At 39.7% G+C, this 26,422-nt stretch overlaps 2 protein-coding genes across 6 annotated transcripts in view; one reads left to right on the top strand and one right to left on the bottom strand.

Annotated features, from left to right (window-relative positions):
• The first annotated feature begins 5,317 nt into the window (after nt 1-5,317).
• LOC137283285 (tRNA wybutosine-synthesizing protein 3 homolog) lies at nt 5,318-11,986 on the top strand. Its single transcript, XM_067814735.1, has 7 exons — nt 5,318-5,576; nt 6,287-6,364; nt 7,073-7,171; nt 8,443-8,514; nt 10,317-10,385; nt 10,645-10,709; nt 11,783-11,986. Exons 1-7 carry the CDS (start codon nt 5,403-5,405, stop codon nt 11,964-11,966), a joined length of 741 nt encoding a protein of 246 aa, XP_067670836.1. The 5' UTR covers nt 5,318-5,402; the 3' UTR covers nt 11,967-11,986.
• A 968-nt stretch (nt 11,987-12,954) lies between these two features.
• The window catches only part of LOC137283267 (uncharacterized), a 133,756-nt gene continuing 120,288 nt past the window's right edge, over nt 12,955-26,422 (bottom strand). For 4 of the 5 annotated variants that reach the window (XM_067814695.1, XM_067814698.1, XM_067814696.1 and 1 more), the window contains 12 exons: nt 25,850-26,000; nt 25,253-25,506; nt 24,688-24,805; nt 24,300-24,368; nt 24,066-24,172; nt 23,566-23,707; nt 23,075-23,209; nt 22,127-22,230; nt 21,546-21,638; nt 20,991-21,114; nt 16,934-17,071; nt 12,955-14,719 (listed from right to left, as the gene is read on the bottom strand). In XM_067814695.1, coding sequence (XP_067670796.1) covers nt 14,429-14,719; nt 16,934-17,071; nt 20,991-21,114; nt 21,546-21,638; nt 22,127-22,230; nt 23,075-23,209; nt 23,566-23,707; nt 24,066-24,172; nt 24,300-24,368; nt 24,688-24,805; nt 25,253-25,506; nt 25,850-26,000 — 1,726 coding nt within the window. In that variant the 3' untranslated portion in view covers nt 12,955-14,428. The remainder of the gene's footprint in view (nt 14,720-16,933; nt 17,072-20,990; nt 21,115-21,545; nt 21,639-22,126; nt 22,231-23,074; nt 23,210-23,565; nt 23,708-24,065; nt 24,173-24,299; nt 24,369-24,687; nt 24,806-25,252; nt 25,507-25,849; nt 26,001-26,422) is intronic. The other variant, XM_067814700.1, reaches the window with a different exon arrangement.

Raw genomic sequence — 26,422 nt, 5'->3', positions numbered from 1 at the left:
TTCCTACAGTGTTCTTTTTTTTTAAAAAAATAGCAAAACTTTCATATGAAAGGATTACTTCAATACTCTTGCATAAAGGATTGAATTGGGTTTTTTGTTACAGAAAATACGGTAAACCTGTTTTATCTTAGAATAGTCAAACCTAGCAATTTCGGGTATCACCTGCGATGAAAGTGATTGAAGTTATCCCAGGCCTTCTGCCGTCCCTGACAACGTCGGGCATACCGAAAGGATGCAACCTACCTGTGTTGACTGTGGGGTGATTGATAGCCGGTAAATGCGCCTCATCCTTCCCCAGGAAGCTACCAGCTCTCTGGCGCCACGTTCATGTCATAATGACATTCCTCCTATCCCAGGCTTAAACATGTCCATCGATGTTCTTGGTGCAGTTCTAGTTCCTGGAATTTAAAGTCACTGGAGCTGGGGTTTTTTACGTCTAGCATTGGAGAATATTCTTACTCGGTATTTTTAGTGAAAGATCACTTTTGTCATGTAGTTTTAGCATATTTCCTCAAGAAGCACGACATTTTGTTTGGTTTCGTGCTTTGGTCGTCGATTTTCCTACTGAACCGTTTCATTTTCTTGTTCAGAGAAACTTTATGGAGACAATAAAGGTAATGCTTGGAACTTCAGTTTAAAATAGAATGTTAGGGAGCGTTGTGAAAGCCTAGGTGGAAAACGTAGCGTCTATAGTGTCTTGCCATGACGACCACTGTCCAGTTTCACCCAAGCTTGTCTCCTCCACGAAATCACGAGGTTAACTGTCAGCAGCGAATCCAGGGTTTGAAAACAATTGGATGTACACTGCCATAGTCGGCAAGAACAAAACGCATTATCTTGAATCAGACCCAGGCTGTTCGTGTACCCCGCACCATCCGGTGTGTCAGGGTGGGGCACACTGCAAGACAAGCCTGTACATATCCAAACTTCAAGCGTTTTCTTACAGAGAACGCCAAATCGTCTGGGTTGAATGTGAACTGTACTACATCTCATCTTGGGACACAAACATCGATATACCAGGGAAAGATATCAAGATAGCAAACAGAAAGCAGGGGAAATCGATCAAATATGATGAAGGAAAGTTATCTCTAATCCCGGGTTATATTAACACATCTGCGTGTATGGTATATTCGTGTATAATTACAAAGGCTAGAGAAAGTTGCCGTAGAACTGATTTTAAATACAAACTCCTACTTTCATTTTAGGTAGTATAGCTATATATGCCACCTGTGAAGGTACACGTTAGAATTACCCGTGACGATCCGGTAAGTGACAATCGTGAAAAGCGACCAACAGAATCAGATGGTCAGGCTCCTGGAGTTGCTTGACACATGTTATCGCATATCAGATCGACGTTCATTAAGTCAATCACTGGATGATCTGCTCCACCAATATCTAGCTGGAATATTGCTGAGTGCGGCGTTACACAACAAAGAAACTAAAATACATTATTTAAATAGTACAGCAATAGTGTTAGAGTGTTTTTACCTGCACACACATATGCTTCAGGGGTAATTTCAGAGAAAGAAACGCATACCATACATACAAATACCTTGGGGTTTTAGATTTGTGTTAACCATTACATGAAGAACTGCTTTCTAACTGATTGGATATCCGTACAATATCAATCATCAGGGAGCATTCTTTTGATGTTTATCCATCGGTTTGATAACGTATTATATTTATTATATTTTTCTTTTTTGATTTTTAGTCTTTTTCGTTCAATCAACAAGTAACATCAACCTAAACCATTCATACCGGTTCTATCTTAATATTCATTGCCGTTGCACCATATGAAATGATGCTGATTTCTTGAATTAAGAAATAATAGCTACGTGTATTTCTCTTTCAATGACAAGATTTAACTATTCCGTCGGGAAAGGGTATAATAGGAACTTTAAACCTGGTTAAGAGGAAATGTTTTAAATGAATAATTTGTGTGAAAATGAATGTATAAATGTATGGCTTGTTGGTTTGGGCGAAAAAAGGGCCAATTAAAATTCCTAACATCAAAAGGACTACTGGGACATATTTACAGTGTATACTAGTGTATGCTTTGACAAGACTGATAAAATACAAATGATGAAGCCAAGGAGGAAACAGATGATGAAGAGAAATTAAGGGAAATGTGACAATGTATTCTATTCCTTTGGCAATGTTTCATCTGTATGGACATATATTACTTTTTGTCGCATGCATTGGCATTGGCTTATTCGCAAAATGGAATATCCCATATTTTTTATATGGTGTACGTATCACTCTGCAGGTGTCTTTAACTTATAATGAACTCGTATTGGGTAAATTGTGGTCCCAATCAGAATACCCCTCCCTTGAGGCGTCCCACCACACGTTTCAGCATTCCGCTGCCCCTAGCGCCTGAGCTACTCGGGGAGGCCATTTTCCAGGTCAACTCACCGCCGTGCCACCAGGAATACCGCTATACACAACCAGGAAAATAGCTGGGATGCTATTTGTTGTCAATTGAGAAGATTGCCGCGTTTGATCTGTAGATAAGGCTATCTTGTCAAGTTGCTTTAATAACTGTTATGACTAGAGGCATTTGGGTCAGTTTGCTTTGACTCACGAGGAGATCGTTATTAAAATTATGAGAGAGTGAAATATCATTATTGCTTTTCATATGTGTATGTATTCATACATTCATATATTCAGATTCGTATTCATGTATTCATATGATTTGCACATCCTTGTGAGATATAAGCGTGGTTGATACGGCCATTATAGGAATAGTAGCCGCTAGTGAGTGTTGCTTTCTGCAGTTGTGGTTTAGCAACATTCCAGCAAAATCACGTGTGGGGAATCGAACCCAGGCCATCGGAGAGGACGCTTTAATGAGATGGCTACCCTAATGCCAAGACAGTAGTAATAACGTTAGGTGAATTAGGCAGACAACAATCAGAGACTCGCCCCTCTCTATAGTGTTACTGAGTGAGATTTACGCCGCTTTTAGCAATATTCCAGCAAGGCGGGGGACACCAGAAATTGGGCTTCACACATTGTACCCATGTGGGGAATCGAACCCGGGTCATCAGCATGGTAGGCCAGTGCTTTACCCACTAGTTAGACTACTACACCGCGTCTCTATTTATAAACGCAATAATCTATATCTTTTTGAACGCGACGTAAAATCCCAGTTTACCTCACCTACACCCCACATCCATCAGCTACACCTTGCTTTGAGTTTCAAGGCAACGGGTGTGGAGGTGGGTAGTACCTCTGTCTGTCCAGACCTATTCTTGACGAGTTTTTATAAATTACTTTCGATTTTGCTGACGCTTTTTCGTTATCGTGCCTTCAATATATCCATTTGTGTTAACCCCAGCCAAGACCCGCAGATGCGTTTTCTCATATCTGTGTTAATTTCCCGACCAAGCGGACTTTGATTCGCAAATACAGCCAATTGTCCCGAAACAATAGTTCCCTCCGATCTGCTGCCTGGCATCTTTCCCGAGCCGGCTAAATGTGCTGTTGTGTTTTGGTTTATTTAATATTACGCTCGACAAATTCATAACGCGTAGGTAGGCAAGAAGGAGAGTAGCCGAGCACCCCCAACAACCACCCGTTTGGGGTATCCACGCAGTTGGGAAATTATCGTCTGCTCACCTTAGCAGACGATGGCTAGATGATTTTCGCGGGAAATAATCACTGAAACTTTTCGTCATCTTAACCGTATTTCTTCCATGTTGTATGTTATGTCTTACAGTTGGCAGATTGTAAAATACATAATTAAGTGCTCCAGACATTTTAACAATACGTTTTCAAAGAACAATCAGCTAATAACCTTGGGTGACCTAGGTAATTCTGTCGGCGTAACGTACCATGGTCTGTGGCTGCTATATCGCACAAGACAGCACAGCACAAGACAGCACAGGACAGCAAGTCGTCTGAAATATTTTGGATAAAACCCGAAACATTACTATTTCTTAAATGAGATTATTGGAGACAACAATTAACACGAGTTATGTATTATGTTATTATGTATTAGTTATGTATTTATTTTGTGCTAGTCGGTATATAGGCAGTGCCTGTGGTTATTGTTGTTGAAATACTTCCCCGGATTCAGAATGATGTCGCCAGTGTTTATGTCGGAAGGCTGTGTGTTCATGCACGAGGCGCAAGCGGTACTGATAACGAGTGGTGAATCTATCTGAGAATTGACGTGAAGCGAGCTGTGTTGGAATCCTGATCTACGGATGTCTTTCGTAATATACACTCCTGGCTCTCACAAGCTGGATCTGGTACTAGAGATATACACTCCTGGTTCTCACAAGCTGGATCTGGTACTAGAGATATTCCGAATCCAGACAAAATTATAAGCTTTCTAATCTCGATAACGCTAAAAGTATTTTTCAGCACTGCCATGAGTGAATGTCTAATGCTCAGACAACAGTATTCCAGTTCTGCTCCAAAACAAGCGAGTGTGGACCAGATCAAAATAGTAACTGTAAAGATAATCAAAGATGAAGTTACCATGACCAACCGACTCCCAGCTTCTTCGGCTTTCACAACGCGTGATTTCTTGAGGCTTACTTTCAGGGAATCGCGGCTTTGAGTGAGTGAGTGAGTGAGTGAGTGAGTGAGTGAGTGAGTGAGTGAGTGAGTGAGTGAGTGAGTGAGTGAGTGAGTGAGTGAGTGAGTGAGTGAGTGAGTGAGTGAGTGAGTGAGTGAGTGAGTGAGTGAGTGAGTGAGTGAGTGAGTGAGTGAGTGAGTGAGTGAGTGAGTGAGTGAGTGAGTGAGTGAGTGAGTGAGTGAGTGAGTGAGTGAGTGAGTGCAATTATTTGGCCTTCTCTTCTCGTGTGTAGAGGAAGTTGTTGTGTCTACCACCCGGCGTATGATGCAGGGTGTCCAATGGACGGACAGTCTGATGCTTCCACTGCTACTGAAGTCGTCCCCCTTGCATTGTGACATACACCTTGTTACGCAAAGATATGAACATAATAGCTTAACAATAAATACAGGAAATGTTTTTATAATACATGAACGAAATCACTACACGGACCTATATTAGTAAGGGTACATGTTTTCCAGCGTCAAATATCTGTATAAATTCTGCCCATTAAACGCTGCCCATTAAAAGCTTCGGGACATTTACTTCAATTGTCTGTGGACATTTCTACTGCAAACCTGTCCTTGTATGCACAAAAGTTAAAACTAAACACAGAATCAATATATGTTTATAACTAACCACAAAAAAGGAATTCATATCGCCGCTTTGACAAAATGTCCTGGTTCGTTTGTGACGCTGGTCCTTTTTCGGTGACACCGATAGACGATAAGCTCTTAACACTGTTCTGAACGCTGCAGGGAGTTATTCAAGGGAGGTAACTCTATTTCCGTACGTGGCTGACAAGCGAAAACTGTGGACATGTGGATTACGAAGATGCATGATGTCTTTAGAATCATTTGATAAACAGAGAGAAAGTTGTTTTGACGGATTAGACTTGAGCAGGAAGGGATCTATCGACGCCCCGATCGCTCATCTTGTCAAGTTGATAAATGAACAGTCCAACTATTTCACAACCAGCTCGTGTTCAGGAAGAATACTCATATTTGAACAGGTTTGTTTCTTGTCCTAAGCTTCCGCCATCTATTTCCAGCTATATAAATGAGTAATAGAGTCTGTGCCACACAAACAAATGATTGACATGCATTAACCAAGACAGAGAGTCTGACCATCCGATTCTTACCACAACTTGCGCACAAGCATGGCCCCATTCCAACTCAGAACTTCACTGGGGTTTGAACAAATGATGGCATGGGTGAGTGGGCGAGTGAGTTTAGTTTTACGCCGCTTTTAGCAATATTCCAGCAATATCACGGCGGGGGACACCAGAAAATGGGCTTCACACAATGTACTCATATGGGGAATCGAACCCAGGTCTGCGGCATGACGAGCGAACGCTTTAACCACTAGGCTACCCCACCACCCCTGATGGCATGGGTTTTATTTCATATATAAATTGTCATGGAAACTAAACACCAAATAAACATGATATATGTAAAAAGAGCATGAAACTGATACATCCACTCAATTTTGACGTCTAAAGGCCCACTAGTCCAACACCGATATCATCTGTATTGCATAGACTACTATCTCTCTGGAAAGCAGTCAAAGTAAACTTAATATTAATCAATATTATTCATTACGCTGCTATACTGTGTCTTACATGGGTTGCTGAATACCTATATTACCCAAATAGTATTGATAATTTTTAACATTGTAAGATCGCCAGGATGATCATCACATTTTTGTTTTCTTCTGACATAGGATACAGGGAACCGAGTGAAGAAGAAGGGCTGTAAATGGCTGTTTACCTCTCATGATGTTGTCCAACCAGAAGAAGTGGTGATACATTTCTCCTATTTACTTTATTTAGATTTCAGGAATACTTTCTGCCACTCTCATCATGCTCTAGCATGTTTTTCCCTAGAAACATGAGAAATATGTAGCAGCTTTTTTACGAAGTCTAGTACTCATAATTTTCACTTGTTTTATAGCAGATAATGGATGATATGAATATGAATTAATTGATTTCCAGTACAGCATGAATGATTAAATTGTTTAATATAATATAATAATAGACATTAATCTCAAGACAAGGAAAATAACTTGCTCTAACTGAAACAGTTACTAGTCTTCATTAGGTGAGCAGAAACTGCTCTTTATGGATAGTTTAATTACCTTTTGGTTCTCACTGTTTTTTGGAGTGGCATATATGTTCACATTGCCAAGGGTGCATGAATAACAGGCACAGCTGGTCCCATTGTCAAAGTCTCTTATCAGAGTTGTGTAACTTTGAACATGTCAGAAACATATGAACATAGCTTTGAAAGCTATGTTTGCCTTTCTAACACTGCATTTCTGAACAATACCATTTGTATCACCAAAGAGGTAGATGTCTTTGACAACATCACTGAATCATTCTCTTGGATGAGTGCTGGGCAAATGGAGAGATATTCCAACAGGTGCCATGGTTCCTTAAGGGGACCAGGTAGTGAACTAAAGCTGTGTATACCAGCAGGCTGTCTGGATACTACCTCATGTTCTGTGCAGGTGAGCAGCCTAAGGTGTCTTGATGGGGATGCTGTGTTCAAGTTCGAACCCATGGTGCTCCATGTCCAGTGCCGGTCAGTGGCAGATGCCCAGAGTCTGGTGAGATCTTGTTACAGTAAATCAGGATATCACAAACTGACAGGGAGATAGTCAGTGAGTCAGAGCGAATAATGACGTTCATCTTTCAAAGCCGAAGATACGATTTATTATGCTAGTGACATGAGAGAGATGTTTGGGAAAGAGGAAAATTTAATGAGGAAATGATTTCTTGAAAAATATGTTATTCTAATTTCTTTCTCATGAAAACAGCCAGGCTTTGTGATGATTTCTTTGATTTGATAACAAACTGTGAAGTATTTAGTGACAGATGCATGGGGAAAGATCTGTTTATGAAAGTTAAAGGCACAATGTCACGCTTGATATTTTGGTCATTAATATATATATATAGGTACATATGCACTCACTTTAGCTTCCTGCTCATGCAATAAAAGACTTATTTTCCCTTTTGACTTGCCTGAAATTGATAATTGAAACTTATAGGTAAACAGCTTAAAAAACAGATAACACTTGCCGTATATAGTAAGTGAACGATTGCTCCATACATTGAATACTGTTGGACGCAGCGGGGTGTTGGTGTTTGCCAATCTGGCCTCGATGACAAGTTGGGTTATAGGATATTTGTATAGTGTGTTCCAAGAAACTTAACTCTATCGGGTTCACTTGAAATAAAGTTTGGTCAGTAGAGGGCACAAGAGTCGACTTAATGCAACGTTTCATTAATTCATTCAAGCCTTTTAAACTCATATTGTAATCTTAAAATGTCATCTATTTTGGAACAAACTATATGGTAGCTTCGCCAGGGACCAACAGTTAGTATCAATGAGAGAACTGCTGTATTCAATTTTAGGGAAGTGTGGCATGATAGTGTCCCTTTAAAGATTTGATGATAAAAATATGAAGTAAAGATTTAAGTACATATCATCCTGATACGTTTTTTCTTAAATAAAATGGGGCGGTGGGGTAGCCTTGTGGTTAAAGCGTTCGCTCGTCACGTCAAAGATCCAGGTTCGATTCCCCACATGAGTACAATGTGTGAGGCCCATTTTCTGGTGTCCCCCGCCGTGATATCGCTGGAATATTGCTAAAAGCGGCGTAAAAACCAAACTCAGTCACTCACTCACTCTTAAATAAAACAGGCAGTAAAACTGGCAGATATTGACATTCTGTTTTCAGAACCATGTGAAATGCATTGTTTTGTGCAATGATATACAAAGGAATACCAGCCTCAATAACTGATTAATAACAGTTAATATCTCATTAACATCAGCACTGCATGAATGTCTCACTGTGGTGTATGTTTTCTCCATCAGCATGCCTGTGCAGTTGCTTCTGGCTTCCGGAACTCTGGCATCACCATCGGCTCTCGGGGCAAGATAATCACTGTAAGTTATACCCATCCTACTGGGAGTCTCTCGGGGCAAGATAATCACTGTAAGTTATACCCATCCTACTGGGGGTCTCTCGGGGCAAGATAATCACTGTAAGTTATACCCATCCTACTGGGAGTCTCTCGGGGCAAGATAATCACTGTAAGTTATACCCATCCGACTGGGAGTCTCTCGGGGCAAGATAATCACTGTAAGTTATACCCATCCTACTGGGGGTCTCTCGGGGCAAGATAATCACTGTAAGTTATACCCATCCTACTGGGAGTCTCTCGGGGCAAGATAATCACTGTAAGTTATACCCATCCTACTGGGGGTCTCTCGGGGCAAGATAATCACTGTAAGTTATACCCATCCTACTGGGGGTCTCTCGGGGCAAGATAATCACTGTAAGTTATACCCATCCTACTGGGAGTCTCTCGGGGCAAGATAATCACTGTAAGTTATACCCATCCTACTGGGGGTCTCTCGGGGCAAGATAATCACTGCAAGTTATACCCATCCTACTGGGAGTCTCTCGGGGCAAGATAATCACTGTAAGTTATACCCATCCTACTGGGGGTCTCTCGGGGCAAGATAATCATGTTAAGTTAAATCCATCCTACTGGAAGGCTCTCGGGGCAAGATAATCACTGTAAGTTATACCCATCCTACTGGGGGTCTCTTGGGGCAAGATAATCACTGTAAGTTATACCCATCCTACTGGGAGTCTCTCGGGGCAAGATAATCACTGTAAGTTATACCCATCCTACTGGGGGTCTCTCGGGGCAAGATAATCACTGTAAGTTATACCCATCCTACTGGGGGTCTCTCGGGGCAAGATAATCACTGTAAGTTATACCCATCCTACTGGGGGTCTCTCGGGGCAAGATAATCACTGTAAGTTATACCCATCCTACTGGGAGTCTCTCGGGGCAAGATAATCACTGTAAGTTATACCCATCCTACTGGGGGTCTCTCGGGGCAAGATAATCACTGCAAGTTATACCCATCCTACTGGGAGTCTCTCGGGGCAAGATAATCACTGTAAGTTATACCCATCCTACTGGGGGTCTCTCGGGGCAAGATAATCATGTTAAGTTAAATCCATCCTACTGGAAGGCTCTCGGGGCAAGATAATAACAGTACGTTGAACCTATCCTACTGGGAGGCTCTGGGGATAAGATAATCACTGCAAGTTAAACCTATCCTACTGGGAGGCTCTGGGGATAAGATAATCACTGCAAGTTAAACCCATCCTACTGGGAGGCTCTGGGGATAAGATAATCACTGCAAGTTAAACCGATCTTACTGGGAGGCTCTCGGGATAAGATAATCACTGCAAGTTAAACCCATCCTACTCAGAGGCTGTGGGGATAAGATAATCACTGCAAGTTAAACCCATCCTACTGGGAGGCTCTGGGGATAAGATAATCACTGCAAGTTAAACCCATCCTACTCAGAGGCTGTGGGGATAAGATAATCACTGCAAGTTAAACCGATCTTACTGGGAGGCTCTCGGAGCAAGATAATAACAGTAAGTGAAACCCATCTTACTGGGAGAGTCTTAAAACAAGAGTTAGTTCATTCCTTCTACCATCCAGTTTACCATTGTTTCTGTTTACATTCCATGTGTACTTGTTCTCTAGGAACTCACTGTTAATTGTGTTATGGGGATTTGTTGTACTGTTGGAACCTTAATGGTTTGTTGCTCATACTGTCAACCGCTTGTTTGGATTTCTAAGACTTGATTTCAAATATTGTAAATACACCTGTGGTATGGCACAGTCCACTCATTCACTCATACCCTCTCTCCACAGGCAGTGAGAAGTACTCATTCTCTGGAAGTTCCACTGTCCAAGGATCGCAGGTTGATGGTGTCCCATGAGGTGTGTGGTCTGCTTTTCTCTTACATTTGCAAAACCTTTATTCCTGTTGTCATGTAGAACTTTAGAAAGTAATCATTATTACCATTAACAGTATGATCAAAAATGTTTTGAGCATTTTACTTATTTTCTAATTATAAGTTGATAAGGAATGTGTATTTTACCTTATGTTGTTAAACAATATAAACCTTCCATTCCAAGGTGTGTGATCATTCTTTGTTTGCAACCATCTGATGAAACAGATTCGTTTTCTTTGCTTCAGTATATAAAATTCCTTACTGATTGTGCCAATTCAAAGATGCAAGAAAACTTGACAAGAATTAAAAGGTTGGTGTTGGCCGTCTCAAACATCTCTCCTGCATTGTGCAGCAACCAGGAGATAAATATCATGTACTTTTCATGTTGGTATTTGTTGTTGGTTGTGAAGAAGAATTCTCTCTTCAATAATGTTAAGGGACAAAACAATAATATTAAGATTGGTAGAAAGTCATATAATTAGCTCAGACAAGTACCAGCAGTCACACCCGTGTGTACATGTCACAAGTGCAGTAATCAAGAATTGCATTCATAAACCATTTTAACTATCACATGACACGTGTTGCATATGATTTATACCACTTTTTATAAACACTCATTAGCACATGCCAGAATATGGGCAAATGTATGAAGCCCATTTCTGGTGTCCCCTACTGTGATATTTCTGGAGTATTGCTAACAGAAGCATAAAACAACACTCATGCAAACTGGGAGATAGTTTAGTGACATCAAACCTAGCAGAACTTGAGGCAGACAATATGGGAGTAAAAAATAAAAGTCCCTGGTCCCAATGAAATCTCCTTTATACTTTGAATGTTGCTTATGGAGATGTCGACTCTCATGCCTGATGTTGTCTTGTTAATTCCTGTGTCTACAAACCTGTGAAGATCCAGGTTAGAATTGGTCTTCAGGAACCTATGCTTGTCGTATCAGTGAGTATGATTATATGCCTATTAGTAATATCATGGCTAACACCAGAAATTGGCTTTTCATATTGTGCCAATGTGGGGTCTTCGTCATGATGAGCGAATGCTTTAAACATCAGGCTACCCCACCGCCAAGGCTTCTCATAAGAGATGACTAATAGGATCAGAAGGATCAACCGTTGAGTTGGTTGGCCTGTCATCGTATCCCGTAGATCGATGCTCGTGCTGTTGATCACTGGATTGTCTGGTCCAGACTCAGTTATTTCCAGACTGACGTCATACAGCTGAATGGGGTGTTAAAGAACCACCCAACCTGGCTCTGCAATTTTTTTAGTGCTATTTTTGAATGTTATTGAGCAGGTTCAGTCAGATTTTGTAATCGGGACTTATGCAAGTATTTAATCAGGCCTATTGTTCATGAGGATATTTGTGTTGTAGGTTTCATGACAATGTCACTGCCATGCTGTCCCATCCAGAGAGTGAAAAGACGAGGAAGAAAAGAAGGAACAGGAAGGCGAGACCTGACCCAGCAGAGCAACCACCTTGTGATGCTGGCGTTGCAAGAAGACATGATGCTGTTGAGGAGGATATTAGTACAAGCTTTCTGTTTGATGATACGTAAAAATAAAGGTTTTCTTTCATGCTGTGCTTACTGTCATTATTGGAACAGATGTTGTTACTGATATTACCATGGTTACACATTTATTGACTCTTCTGTAACTTCTGTGACATTATATCGAGAAAGAGCCCATATGTAATAATTCACAACGAAATTTTTTTCCCACATGGCAATGAGAAAATCTTAAGATGGATATATGGATGGCAGAGAAGTGTCTGTGTTCTAGCCATTATTTGAGAATGGATGCAGAAAACAATTCACTGCATTCTTAGGGATGCATAATATTATTCATTGTACTGACAACACACCTCAGCGCTTGGTTGTTTTTTTATCATAACATCATTTCATCCACCAGTCCATGGCCTATATTTTCAAAGCTCTCTTGGTGCTAAGATAGTCATAAAAGCCATACATTAACATTAACTTACGACTATCTTAGCACTAAGAGAGCTTCGATAATCTAGACCCATATCATCAATGATTCATTCAAGGTTCTAAAGAAATTGTTGAAACATATTGTTTGCTACACTGTTACTTTACGCGGCCCTGCAAAGACCCTAAGGGCCCTTATGGTTGAGTCTTTTATGTGTGAGTGAGGGAGTTTAGTTTTATGCCACACTCAGTAATATTCCAGCCATATAGCAGCGGTCTGTAAATAATCGAGTTTGGACCAGACAATCCAGTGATCAACAATGTGTCAACCAAGTCAGTGAACCTGACCACCCGATCCCATTGGTCGTCTCTTCCAACAAGCATAGTCGCCTTTTGTGGCAAGCATGGGTTGCTGAGGGCCATTGTACCCAGACTTGCACAGGTCCAGCATGTTATCTGTTTCACAGGCATGGTAGATGTGACCATCTTCCTAGTGCTTCTACCTGTGACATCACAGGAATACTCTATAATGCAGAACCTGAAACACTCCTCATGATGTATTATAGAGATGAAACTAACATTTTAATCAATTATTGTCTACACATTTTCACCCAAAACATTTTAAGATGCATCATATATGGTTTATTTAGACAAACATTATTTTGTTAAAAATATAAAAAAAATAATATATTGTATCTATCTATACTTGTGTTATTGAAAATATGAAAGTTACAAAATCATATGTACATATTAGGCTGTGTCCACAAGCTGAGTGTATCAACATAATATATACACATCACAATAGCTGATGATTCGGGTCATGATACATAATATCAGAAAAGAGTTTTAACATTTGAAAGACAACTCCCAAACTCCATGCCAACTGATCATGATGAAAAAGCAACATGTTAAAAAACAACAGTGTGACAGAACAGTGAAAACATTTTGTTCCATATTATGCAATAGGTTGACAATTCCCGTAAAACAAGTCACAGTACATTCTCAATTCTTTCCCGTAAACCACTGATCAAGAGATTTCAAGGGTAACCGGACATCACATGTTATGGAAGAGAAAGCAACATGACACAGAACTAAAGACAAATGTTTCTACGAGACAAACATTGTATTGCACCCTATTATCCAAGCATCTTTCACAAGGTTTAATCTACATTTTATAAAAAATAAAGCTTTGAGCAATTTTTTTACCCCTCAAATGCTGTTGGAATTGGATGTAGCATTGCAAAATGTGCTGCCAACCCCACTAATTACTCATCTGTGCAAAATCCATAATGCTAAAAAATATAAAGGAAATTGAAAGTTATTTCAACAAAGTTGCAATTTTTCACTTAAAATGTAGACATTTCAAGACAAAATCTTTGGTGATGGCAGAAAAAGATATTGTTACATGGAGTGGATATTTTAAAAAGTCGCTGAGACATAAGTATTGTTCCTTTGCTGTATCATGTTATCATACCTAACATGGGAAACTGGAAATTCTGATAAAAAATCATGTAAAAAAGTATGAAGTTTGGATCATTTTTGTGTTGTCATACAAATACTTAGTGAAATATTGAAATCGACAGAAATCGATTTCTAAAATATACAAATACTATAAAATAATTGTCAACTCTGAGAAGGTTGTAAACATGATAAAACAATAATTTGCATTGTTATGAGACAATATCACAAAACGTCATGCCAGTTTGTTCACAGCTGATAAAGGTCTACATGATATTTATATATTCCTGAAAGTTCAGATAACATTGAAAATCACACATGCCTACTGTCAAGATTTACTGATGGGTATATTTTAGTGAATTTTATTTTCTATTCTATTGATTACAACATCAGCTTTAAACTCAGTCTACCATGTAATAAGTCTGGTCTCTGCTTTGATATGTAATTAGTATCTAAAACACATATATATCAATTTTGTGATTATCATGCAAAATGTCAATCATAAAAAAAACCCAAATCTGTACATGTTTTAATGGAAGATAAATACAGCTGTGCATGACAGCTGTTTCATTTTGTCCAAAGACAAAACAGATTTTCACAAAATATTTAAGTCAGTCATCTGTTGGAATAGCTGATCACAATCTAGTGTCAAACACCTTCTCCTCGTCTTTGAAGTCCTTGTTAATTTTCCCTTCCTTCATGGAGATGCCTGTGGAGGCATGTGCAAGGTTGGCAGCATATTGTGATGAGAACCGCTCGTCTTGAGAGTCTGCCATGTACTGTGGATTCATGTATGCGTACGTCTGATTGGTGAATGGTCCAGGAAGTATTCCTGACTGGTTTGATCCGGTCTCTCCATCAGATGTCGACACATCATCCTTATCAGAGATGCTGTCTGACTGCTCTTGGGCAAAGTTGACAAAAACCTGAAACAAAATTAATTCAGGTCCTAAAGGCAGAGTTTTTAAAAAGGGATTAACCCTGGGAAAGATGGACACCCTAGCAACCTTTACTCATTAGATCATTCTTTGTAAAATTCTTCTGAAAAAACTTTACTACGAAATTACAAGTCTTTCAAGGTTTCTAGTCCTTCTGTACTTAACTAGAAATGATTGTTAAAAAATTTATGTTAATGTATTAAATTGCATATTTTAAATTGAGCTATTATCAGTTATGAAGAGAATATCAAGAATAACTACGCTACACATCTTGTTGTCTGTATATATACACCTGGAAATTAATCAAGCAACACCCCAATTTTTTCTATTGGAGCAACTTTGAAGTGTTCTGACAATCAAAATATGCCGGGTTGATATAGTTTGACACTTTTTTATTCAACAGACGATCTCTGACAAACAACTTAAAGGGAAAAAGTATCAAGACTTTGCTTTATTGCAACGAAATCCAAATTCTTAAAACTGTCTTAAATTCATGAAAAAATGGACACAATTTACTATTCATCCACAGACGTTGTTGTCAGGTGTATTAACACAAATGTCACATGGAAAGAAAGAACAGTCATCTGAGAGTCTGCACACCGACTTTCATCAATATCTAGTGTGTCCTCCCTGCGCACGCACCACCGATTCCAGACGCCTCCTCATTCCTTGGATGAGTCTCCGGATCTGATTCTGGGGGATCCTGTTCCACTCCTCATGCAGGGCAGCCGTCAATTCGTTGAGATTATGGACTGGTGGGTCTCTCTGCCTCACACGACGGCCAATAAAGTCCCACAAATGTTCAATGGGGTTGAGGTCAGGGCTCATGGCAGGCCATGGAATTCTGTCAATTGCATTTTGCCGCAAAAAATCATTTACAGCATGCGCCCTGTGAGGTCTAGCATTGTCGTCCATAAATATGGGTCTCGTTGCCAGAGGATGGTTCTCAAAATGAGGTACCACAGCCCTGTCAAGAACCTCCTGTTGGTAACGAACACCGTTAAGGTTGCCACGGATGGTAATGATATCCAACTTGCAGTTCATGGAAATGCACCCCCATACCATAACGGAACCTCCCCCAAAGGCCACAGTCTCCTGGATGTTCCGTGGAGCCATTGCTGTGTTCCTCTGCCTCCAGACCCGAGTACGACCGTCCACCATGTGCAGCAAGAACCGGCTCTCATCTGAGAAATGGACCTTCCTCCAAGAGGCAATGTTCCAGTGCAAACGGTCATTACACCAGGCCAGTCGGGCTGCCTTATGGGCTGGAGACAGTCTGGGTCGCTTGATTGGCCTCCTTGCCCGGTATCCTGCAGCTTTCAGACGATTCCGAACAGTCCTGTTCGAGATGGGTCTCCCTGGAAGCCACTCCTGTCTCAACCGAGAGCTCGAGTCGAAGGACCTGCGCCGTACAAGTCTCAGTAAAGCTCTGTCCTCCCGGACTGTGGTCTTCCTGGGTCTTCCTGGTCTAGGCAGGTCTTTAACTTCATTAGTGGCCCGGTATTTTTTCAAAAGTTTTGAAATTATGGAATGATGTCGTCCGATTTGAGTCCCGATTTGTCTTAGAGACATACCAGCATTCCTCATGCCGATTATTTGCCAACGAGTGGCCTCTGATAATTTCCTACGTGCCATGACATTGAAATGAATGAAAAACCGAATGCAATCGACAACCTGCGCTTGTAAACACCCCAGGGAAAAAGTGCATTTTTCGAAAGTTGAGGTTAAAGCAATGCACGTGCGCTGTGCAAGCTTCACGCGCGTCATATCAACCCATGAAAAGCTCATGCTGTATGTCAATACATCAAAATTGAATAATCAATCATCAAAATTACTTCGTTAAACTTTGTTAAGTTTTTATGTGTCTTTGAATTTGGTGTTGCTTAATTAATTTCCATATGTATATATGTATCATCCAGAATTAGACTTTCAATTATCACTATTGTGTAATCTCATGTAAATGTTGTATTATAAATCTTGAGGGAACATATTTTTCATTTATAAAATTTAAATTTGTTTCTGGGACTACACAAATCATCAGGTATGGTTAACAAAACTGTTTGAAATTAAGTCAAGTATTAATAATTCATGATACGTTACATCCATTTTTTAAATCTCTTAGCTGGAGGGTGTTGCTTACAATATTGCTTACAATATTGCTAACTGCTTGAGTTGTGGAATAACAGTATTGACAATACTTACAGTATCCAATGATGTTTGAGAGAGGGAGTATCTGGTGATGTGGTTCTTGTCTTGGGCTGTCTGGAGGATGGAGAACAGCTCTGACACACTTGTGGAGTTTCGTGGGATGCCAACTTCAAGCACACTTGAGTGCTGGTCCTAGAGTCATATTTCACAAATATTATCAGAGGTGTACCTTAAGCAACATGCACCTGTATTATAACTGGTATACTCAGTAGGGAAAGTTATCCATGACTATACATGAAACATCTATGGCTGGTTTCTAGGTAACAGTGTTGCCATCTTAGCCACAAATATGATGAAACAAATCTGCATTTTGATAGGCTGCGACAGAGTGTATAATTTATATCAGGTCAAGGTTGCTACAGGTTGTGACAGGACAAATACAACTAAGGTCAAGGTTACAACATGTCAGGGCAGGTTGCATACAAATTAGGTCAAGGTTGATACAGGTAAGGACAGACTATAGGTCAAGAGACAGTTTGTTTTTTTTATTATTAAATGTCACACATGTACTTGTATGTTATGTTTTTATGTTCAGTACTCTAAAGTTTATTTCAAGTCAGTGGTTCATTACATATATTATAGTACCACAAGAAATGATGTAGGGGTGTTATCTTTTGATACGTGACTTTGATCCTGTTTGGACTAGTGTTACTGAATGCTAAATGTTAAAGGCAATATTTGATACCCTAATTAAAACATTAAAACAGTTACATAAATAGGAACAAAAACAGTTACATAAATAGGAACAAACAAACTATAGACAGACAGGATGACAACATATAGACGTATGATTTCACCCCATATTCACTTCTGTCAGACTTCAAACCCATGTCCTCTGTCAGACTTCATCCTAATGTCCTCTGTCAGACTTAACCCTAATGTCCTCTGTCAGACTTCACCCTCATGTTTTTTTTCTGTCAGATTTCATCCTCGTGTCCTTCTCTGTCAGACTTCACCCTCTGACCTTCTGTCAGACTTCACCCGCATGTCATTCTCTGTCATATTTCACCCCCATGTTTCTCTCTGTCAGGCTTCATCCTCTTGTACTTCTCTGTCAGACGTCAGCCCTGTGCCCACTGTCATATTTCACCCCCGACTTTCTCTGTCAGATTTCACCCCCGACTTTCTCTGTCAGACTTCACCCTTTTGTCCTTCTCTGTCAAATGTCACCCCTGACCTTCTCTGTCAGACGTCAGCCCTGTGCCCTCTGTCATATTTCACCCCCGACTTTCTCTGTCATATTTCACCCCCAACTTTCTCTGTCAGATTTCACCCCCCGACTTTCTCTGTCAGACTTCACCCCCGACTTTCTCTGTCAGACTTCACCCTTTTGTCCTTCTCTGTCAAACGTCACCCCTGACCTTCTCTGTCAGACGTCAGCCCTGTGCCTTCTGTCATATTTCACCCCCGACTTTCTCTGTCATATTTCACCCCCGACTTTCTCTGTCAGACTTCACCCCCGACTTTCTCTGTCAGACTTCACCCCCGACTTTCTCTGTCAGACTTCACCCTTTTGTCCTTCTCTGTCAAACGTCACCCCTGACCTTCTCTGTCAGACTTCACCCCCTTGTCGTTCTGTCAGACTTCACCCTCATGCCCTTCCCTCTCAGATTTCACCCCTCTGCTCAGTCATTGATAACTTGCTTCATAAATTACCAAAATATCACAATAAACATTGTTGAAAGTTATTGCAATCTTTCACACTGATGAGGGTAATTGTAACACATTATTACACTATCTATGAAACAAGATTAGAGTTTTAATAGTTAGAGTGTTTAGCATGTTGGTTAGCTATATAGAGGATTCAAAACAACTTTCTGTGTAATACCATTTTATTAAATGAGTAAATGATTTGGTATCAAACGAGCAAAAGTGAGTTTGATACTGAATATTACATGAGTTTAATAAAAATGTTTTTTCACTGAAGTGAGTTTAGTATTCTGTTTGTTACTGTTCAACATAAATTGACAAAAATAAAAAAAACAAGAACAACAATCTTTGATACTAAGAATAAACAAATTGTCAATTTATGATGGCATAAAGACAGGAGTTGACGAGGTAAACGATCAGAACTACCACAATTCCTCAATACTGACTCAAGAATGGTGATATATATATAGACACAGAAGCTGGGATTGCTAATTGTTTTATAGGAGTCTACTGGGTGTACTACATTCTGCAGGAGTTCACAGAAACCTTGTTCACCTTGACATGAAAGTGGTGACATACATACACAGAGAGAGCTTGGTACTAATTTTTCACCATATGGGTCTACAGAGTTCTATGGGATTCTGGGGAGTTCTAAGGCATTCTACATGACCTTGTTTCACAAAGCGATTGTAGTACTATGATTGTTGTAGGGCGTTATGTTTCAGCACATCAATCACTTTGTGAAAAATGGCCTGGGATTCTGAACAGTAACTATACAGAGTTTTACAGATTTACATGCACTGGCATTAGTAGATAATTAAAGTTTTAAAGGCATTCAGAGGTAATTCTTAGAGAACTTCAAACTGATGTGAAAGTCAGAATGTGGAACATATTTAATGCATCATACAAAGACCACACTGAAGTCAGAGAATATCAGATGAAACAAAAACCATGCTGATGCAAGTGAAGTGGTGTTAAAGAAGACTTGGACAAAAGCTATGGGAAGTCTTTAACTTAATTGATTGATAATTCTTAGACAGTCATCAAGATAAGATAGGAAGCTATCTGCATAAGAGACTGGGTTCTCCAACATTCTTAGGTGAGATGAAAACCAGATGTATTCCAACAGATGATTTATAGCTACAACAATATTTATCCATCAATTTGAACGTAAACAATAGTTGATTTTTTTTTTAAAAACATATAAACTACTACTAACGGACACACGATAAGTTCTTTGTCTGGAACAGATCATACTTGCAGTTTTCAAACTGTTTTTGTTGTAACAGCTATCAGTGGACCCGCAATTTTGAAATTGTTTTTGTTTCAACAGCTATCAGTGGACCTCTTGTATACCTTGTGATTGTAGCTTTGCAGGATGGCATCAAGTAAAACATAAGACAAACATTGTTTAACTTAGATTTGGGATAGCAAACAGGCATTCATCGGCAAGAATTTGTTATTTTTGATACACTGTGATCATGCTACAGTGACACCCTCACAGTCCACTGAGTGACAATTAGTGTGTTAAACAAGGCAGATGTTTCTATGGATATGCAACGTCTTCAGCACTGCAATATTTCAGTGTAGATTCGAAAACAGCTATCAAGCATTTGAAAATGGTGTTAGTGTCTGCACAAAAAGACTCATTTGCTTGATAATATTATTAGTATCTACACCAAAACATTCCATTCAGTGTCAAGAAGAAGTTATATATCAATACAATTATCTCCACTGTTTGGATCAAAAGTCTCTAGAGTGTGAAGGTGTCACTGTTGGTAGAGTTTCTAGGTTTGAACTGAACAGGATGACAAGAAACATGGCACCATGGCATCAGTAAACATTGTGACACATTCACGTCATGTGGATACACCCCTGACTATATACTGAAACAACAGACTTTCTTCACAATCCTCCCAAACTATTCTGATCCTAAATTAGGTTTAACTATCCATATATATGAATGCTGCATAATTCTTCACCAAAGTTCTGGTTAAACGCAACTGAAATATGTTTTTATAAAAAAAGTGTACTTAGCACGCATTAAACAGCATCTCACATTACCGTAAATGTTTTTAGGAAATTTATTTCTTATGTGGTTTTTAATTCAGCACTTGACTTTGTCTATAACAATGAGCATGCAAACCCTATTACCCATGGAACTATACCAGTTACCTCTCCATTATCACTGCAGGGATTCATTGGCACCCCTTCATTATAAACCTGAATCTTATGATACCAAGTTCTTCCAACCGTAATAGTGTGCCATATTTCTTGAGTATTAGAAGGGTTTGTCTTACTGTGACTTGTGCAGAGTAGTGGTCAGTAGAGCCAGCGGAGGTCATGGAGGCAAACGGCATCATGTGGTCCACAGAGAAAATAAAATAAAAACACTACTGACCTGGCTGCCCACACTGACCTTGATGGTCGCGCCTGGGAAGCGGCTGAGGAAGGCTTGTTCGATGTTGAAGCGGTTGTTGGACAAGCCTTGAATGTGCATTGTCACCGTATAGCCATCGCCGAACCTGCAGCAGGTAGCAGTATGATTTTTACTTTTATGTTCAACATTTGTTAGTTATCAACAGTTGGACTAAGGCTTAGTCGCATAATATATATAATTTTGATAGTAACAAACAAAACCCTACAAATTGAAAAGGAGACCCAGGAGGACCTGGGATTCAGAACCTGAGGAAATCTAGACTTGCTTCATTTAGGCTTTAGCATTGCATTGAAGGCTTGACAGAAAGCAAAATGTGGTCCAGGGATCGTGACACAGACTAATTAACTGTGTATTTCATCAAGTGAAGAAGTATGACATGGCGTTATATGATGGTTTCATTTATCAAGTCCTAAATTCTCTAACAACTAAATTACACCATAAATAGAAACAACTTGAAACATTATTCAGTTTTTTGTTATAATTGTTGCTGTTTCTGATGCACAGTGCATGACGTACTTGGACTTGAGATGCTGGGCACTGCCAAGACACATCAGTCTGCCATTAACCATGATGGCCAGTCGGGAACACAGGGAATCACATTCATCCATGCTGGAATCAGATTCAACACACAGAATTAGGATTCTTTTAGACACATAAGAAATGTATTCTTGGATAATGAAAAAGACAGAAAGTTGCCCAATGTAGCTGTAACCAAATCTTTTCTCAAAGTCACATGTGTGGAAAGATCAGTGAGTGTTGCTTAAAACTGTGGCCAACAATGTTTCCAGTTGTATTGCCATGTGTGACGCAGACTTTTACACTAGGGACTGAAAGCATGGGCCAATCCCTAAATCTCAACTGCGTGATGCTTGCCCTTCCTGAATGTTTTTCAGTCTAGAGATAAACTTGAAATATATAAAATCTCATAAATAACTACTCTGAAGTGAAGATTTGTGAACAAACATTGCATCATATCTGGTTGGGGAAAACCTTCAAGGTCATCTATGTCACAGGTGAAGCAAGATTAATTCTTTTGCATGCCAATCTATGCATTACAGTGTATTTGAGTTATTTAGAGGAAACATTCCTCCACTCACCTGTGTGAAGTGAGAATAATGGACTGTCCATTCTGTCCAGCCTTGGTGATACACTTCCACACAAGCCTCCTGGTGGCAGGGTCCATACCAGTTGTAGGTTCATCCTGCAAGGGAGGTAATAATTCTGAATCCTCATCCAAATCCAGCCATGATACAGAAAACTTCAGAATTTAGAATTGTGGACAACACCACCTTCACATGCATGATTAACCCACTGAATCTGGTTTTACACATGACTGCCCTTCTGATGAGATAAGACGAGAAGGTGATGAATATAATTGTACACATGAGTATACGAGTCTGGAAGAAGATCATCCATGTCATTTCAGTGTGATGACATGCAATCTTAGAGTCCAACCACTCCATCCTCATTATTTTCACAACATTCATGAATTTGTTGTCATCAAATATATCCAAGCATTTATACAGTTACATAGTTACATAGATGGTGAAATCTGAAGAAGGGTTAGGTTTATGACATTAGAAGGAAGACTAGGTTTTTGGCGTTAAAGGACAAGGTTTGTCTATTTGATGAAATTGGAAATATGAAGGACTAGGTTTTGGGTATTTGAAGAAGGACCATGTTTGGGTGTTTGAAGAAGAATGGCTAGATTTGGGAACCTAAAGAAGGTCTAGGTATGGGGTATTTAAAGGACAAGGTTTGGGTAATTGAAGTAGGCGTAGCTTTGGGTATATGAAGAAGGGCTAGGTTTGGGAATCTGAAGAAGGGCTAGGTTTGGGGTAATGGAAGAAGGACTACCATAGGTTGAGATTACTGTATCTCTCAATTTTGGTCTAAAAATATTGAACGGTTTTGGAATTATGCTCTGGAAACAAAATGATTACAAACAGGTGGATAGACGGACGGATGGACAGAAAGACGAGGTGTAGGCCATATTTCCCACATTACATGCCAGGGTTATAAAAAGGAATAGGTGTGAGAATTACCAGGAAGAGAACAGGTGGTTCTCCCAACATGGCGATGGCAAGTGACAGCTTCCTCTTCGTGCCACCACTGTATGTTTTGATTGCCTTCTGAGCATAGTCAGCCAGGTGGAGCTTGCCCACCAAGTCCACAACCACCTGGTATCAGAAAACAGTCTTCCTAATCTACCTTGTAGGTATACAGGAGATTCATTACATTTACACAGTATTGTGAACAATGGCTTTCAACATAGATACAATTAGGATTCAATCTGAGGCAGTGAAAGAAGTGTTTTAAAAAATAGTTACATATGGTACAATGCCTGTTTAAGGTGTGACCAGTTCATGTTCTTGTTTCCAAAATTGTTTAAAAGGTTCTTGGGTTGAAATGTCCACTAAAGGAAACTCATATGAACAAATCAAGGAATCGTAAATCTCAAAAACATTTACAGTAGATTCAGGTCAGTGACATAGGAACTGGTCTCACTTGGTACAGGAACAGCACAAATATTCACCTTGTGAGCATAGGCGTCAGACATGCCTTTCAGTTTGGCATGGCAAAAGAGGAGTTCCTCTCCACTGAGGAAATCATCCAGGCCACCCTCTTGAGGACAGTACCCAATCTCCTGACCAAGGTAAGGGTCACCAGTGCTGATCCTGAAGTAGGAGTGAGGTTTAGTGTTGCGAACATTTATTCAGTTATGCTGTGTGTTCATGTAATGTTGGAAGAAGGCCTCAAAATTACACACGCTATCAAAACCCACAACATAGTATCAACTCTGCCCAAAGTTCTGGTGTGCAACCTACTTGTGTTTGTGCAGGTATGCATCTCTCCTGAATGGGTTGGTGTGCAACTTACTTGTGTTTGTTCAAGAACGTATCTATGCCCTAGGGGTTTGTGTGCAACTTAGTTGTCTCCATTCAAGTATGTGTCTCTCCTGAATGGGTTGGTGTGCAACTTACTTGTGTTTGTTCAAAAACGTACCTATGCCCAAGGGGTTTGTGTGCAACTTACTTGTGTCCATTCAAGTATGCATCTCCACTGGAGGGGTTAGTGTCCCCTGTCAGCATCCTGAAGGTTGTGGTCTTGCCAGCACCATTTACTCCCAGCAGCCCAAAGCACTGAGATAAAGTAGATATCAAAAACACATTAAAAACCTGTATTTTGTGATATAAGTTTTCAGTGAAGAAAGATCACAAAGATTCACAAGATCATGTGCATGCTAAATAACTATTTCTTTACTCTTACCTCTCCCTTTGAAACACCAAAGCTCAGGTTGTCCACTGCCAGGAATGATTTTCTGCCTCTTTGGTACATCTGCAGGAAGGTCAAGGCCACAAAAAATATGAACATTGACTAGAACTTTGATTAGAAATGAGCTACAAACAGAACTCAAAAGAGAATTGGATTACACCAAATTTGACACAAGTAGATGCCAAACATGTAGTAAATTACACTTTAAGATCAAAGAGACTAGCTTGATGAACAAAACAATTAACAACTTTCAGAAAGAACAAATCTGAAAAGCCTTCTAATTTCCTATTTTGGCCTGCCAGCAGGATATAAAAATAAAACATCTTTAGTCTATAATATTTGGATAATTTGATTTTTCAAATTACAAATGATATCACCTCACCTTTGACAGCCCATTGACATAGAGAAGATCATCCTTGGTCTGTCCATGTTGTATGCGCAGTCTCTCATTATGTACATCTCCATCTTCCTCTGGGATCTCCAACAAGCGGCTGGGGATTCTGAAGAAGGAGGGATTCAAGGCAAGTCATTATTTACATTATGAATTAGATCTAGAAAAAAATAATAGCAGAGATAGTGGTTTGATGATTCATTCACACATGCACACAATCATTGATCATATATACATGTATGCAGGCATATTTGAATGCACATGCAAATGTGAAGATATTCCTGTCATTCTGAAAGTCATTTTGGTCAGTAGTACTTCAGTCAACATATTAATAAACCAATACTCCAAGGTCATATAAAAGATATGATGCATCAAGCCATGTCCATATTAAACAGTGCCGATTTTCATGCATGCTTGACACATATTGCACAACATCATAATTTTGAAATAAATTCATGGATGATTAAATATTCAAGCTGTTTTTGACTTAACATTTAGAATTAAAGAAAACCTTTTCAAACACATCAAATTAAAGTATCAAATCACAAAGGGTTACCTTGTGCCACTGCTTCTTCTGCTTTCAATGATGATTGTGATTATGAAGAACACAAAACCCTGAATCCCCATGGCAACCAGGTTCCAGCCCAGCAGCTCAAAGGAGAATGGATCAACATACACATCGTCCCCAAACCTAACAAACAGCAAGTACTTGTAGTGGTTCACTGTTACATCAATAAGGCCTTGACCCATGCAGAATTGGGGGAAGATGAGAAACATGTAGCGGCAGACGTCAAACGCTTGACCAATTTCCTGAAGAATCAAGGGAAATATTTTGGTTTAGTTATTTGACAAGTTGATATTTTCTGTTTTGAAAACATATTCATTTCTAACAGTGTGTATGGTTTTATGCTGCTTTCATCAATATTCCAGCAACATCCTAGCAGGCAACAACAAAACTGGGCTTCACACATTGTACCCATGTGAGGAATCGAATTCAGGTCTTCGACATGACAAGAAAATGCTTTAACCATTATGCCCCTCATTTGTAATAATGCTTGAGAACTGCAGTATTATGAATTACGTCTCTTGGTATCATGCTGTCTTATTTCAGAGACTATTGTTGTCCAAACTAGCTGTCATGAAAGGAGCTTACCTTGCCAATAGTCTGGAAGATGATAAGCACGAAGACGGTGATGATGGTGAGTATGCCGATGAGCATGTTGAGGCAGAACAGTGTGAGGTAGGCTGCAGAAGCACTGTTGAATAGCTTCAATGTCATGTACATCAGTGGTATCACAGACCATCTGGGAACAAACACATGAATGTCAGCTCACCTCATCTTCAGTCATGGTTTCCATGTAAATAACAACATGGACACCACAACATTTCAAGTTATTTCAGAATGGTTTCAGTATCTTTACAGTGAAAGATTTATTTTAAAAATAAACATGAGTAAGTGAGTATGGTTTTACCCCACTTTTAGTGATATTCCTGCAACATAACAGATCGGAACACCAGCAATGCACTTCATGCGGTGTACCCATGTAGGAAATTGAACCCAGGCCATAGGCGTGATGAGCTAATGCTTTAACCACTAGGCTACCCCACCATCCCACAATCACTATATGTGACTGGAGTCCACTGAAACGGAAGATCTCCATGTGACTGTTTTAGTCTGACATCAGAAGGAACTGCAGATTGTACGTACCCATACAGCATCAAGAGA

The sequence above is a fragment of the Haliotis asinina genome, chromosome 5 (assembly GCF_037392515.1).
Source record: "Haliotis asinina isolate JCU_RB_2024 chromosome 5, JCU_Hal_asi_v2, whole genome shotgun sequence".
Classification (NCBI taxonomy): domain Eukaryota; kingdom Metazoa; phylum Mollusca; class Gastropoda; order Lepetellida; family Haliotidae; genus Haliotis; species Haliotis asinina.
This window is presented reverse-complemented; position numbering and strand designations above follow the sequence as displayed.

Bases quoted from the DNA above. Each gene is read 5' to 3' on its own strand.
- LOC137283285 (XM_067814735.1), top strand. From the start codon at position 5,403: ATGATGTCTTTAGAATCATTTGATAAACAGAGAGAAAGTTGTTTTGAC. The intron at 5,577-6,286 runs GTTTGTTTCTTG...CTTCTGACATAG, and splicing joins GAATACTCATATTTGAACAG to GATACAGGGAACCGAGTGAA. The intron at 7,172-8,442 runs GTGAGATCTTGT...TTTCTCCATCAG, and splicing joins TGGCAGATGCCCAGAGTCTG to CATGCCTGTGCAGTTGCTTC.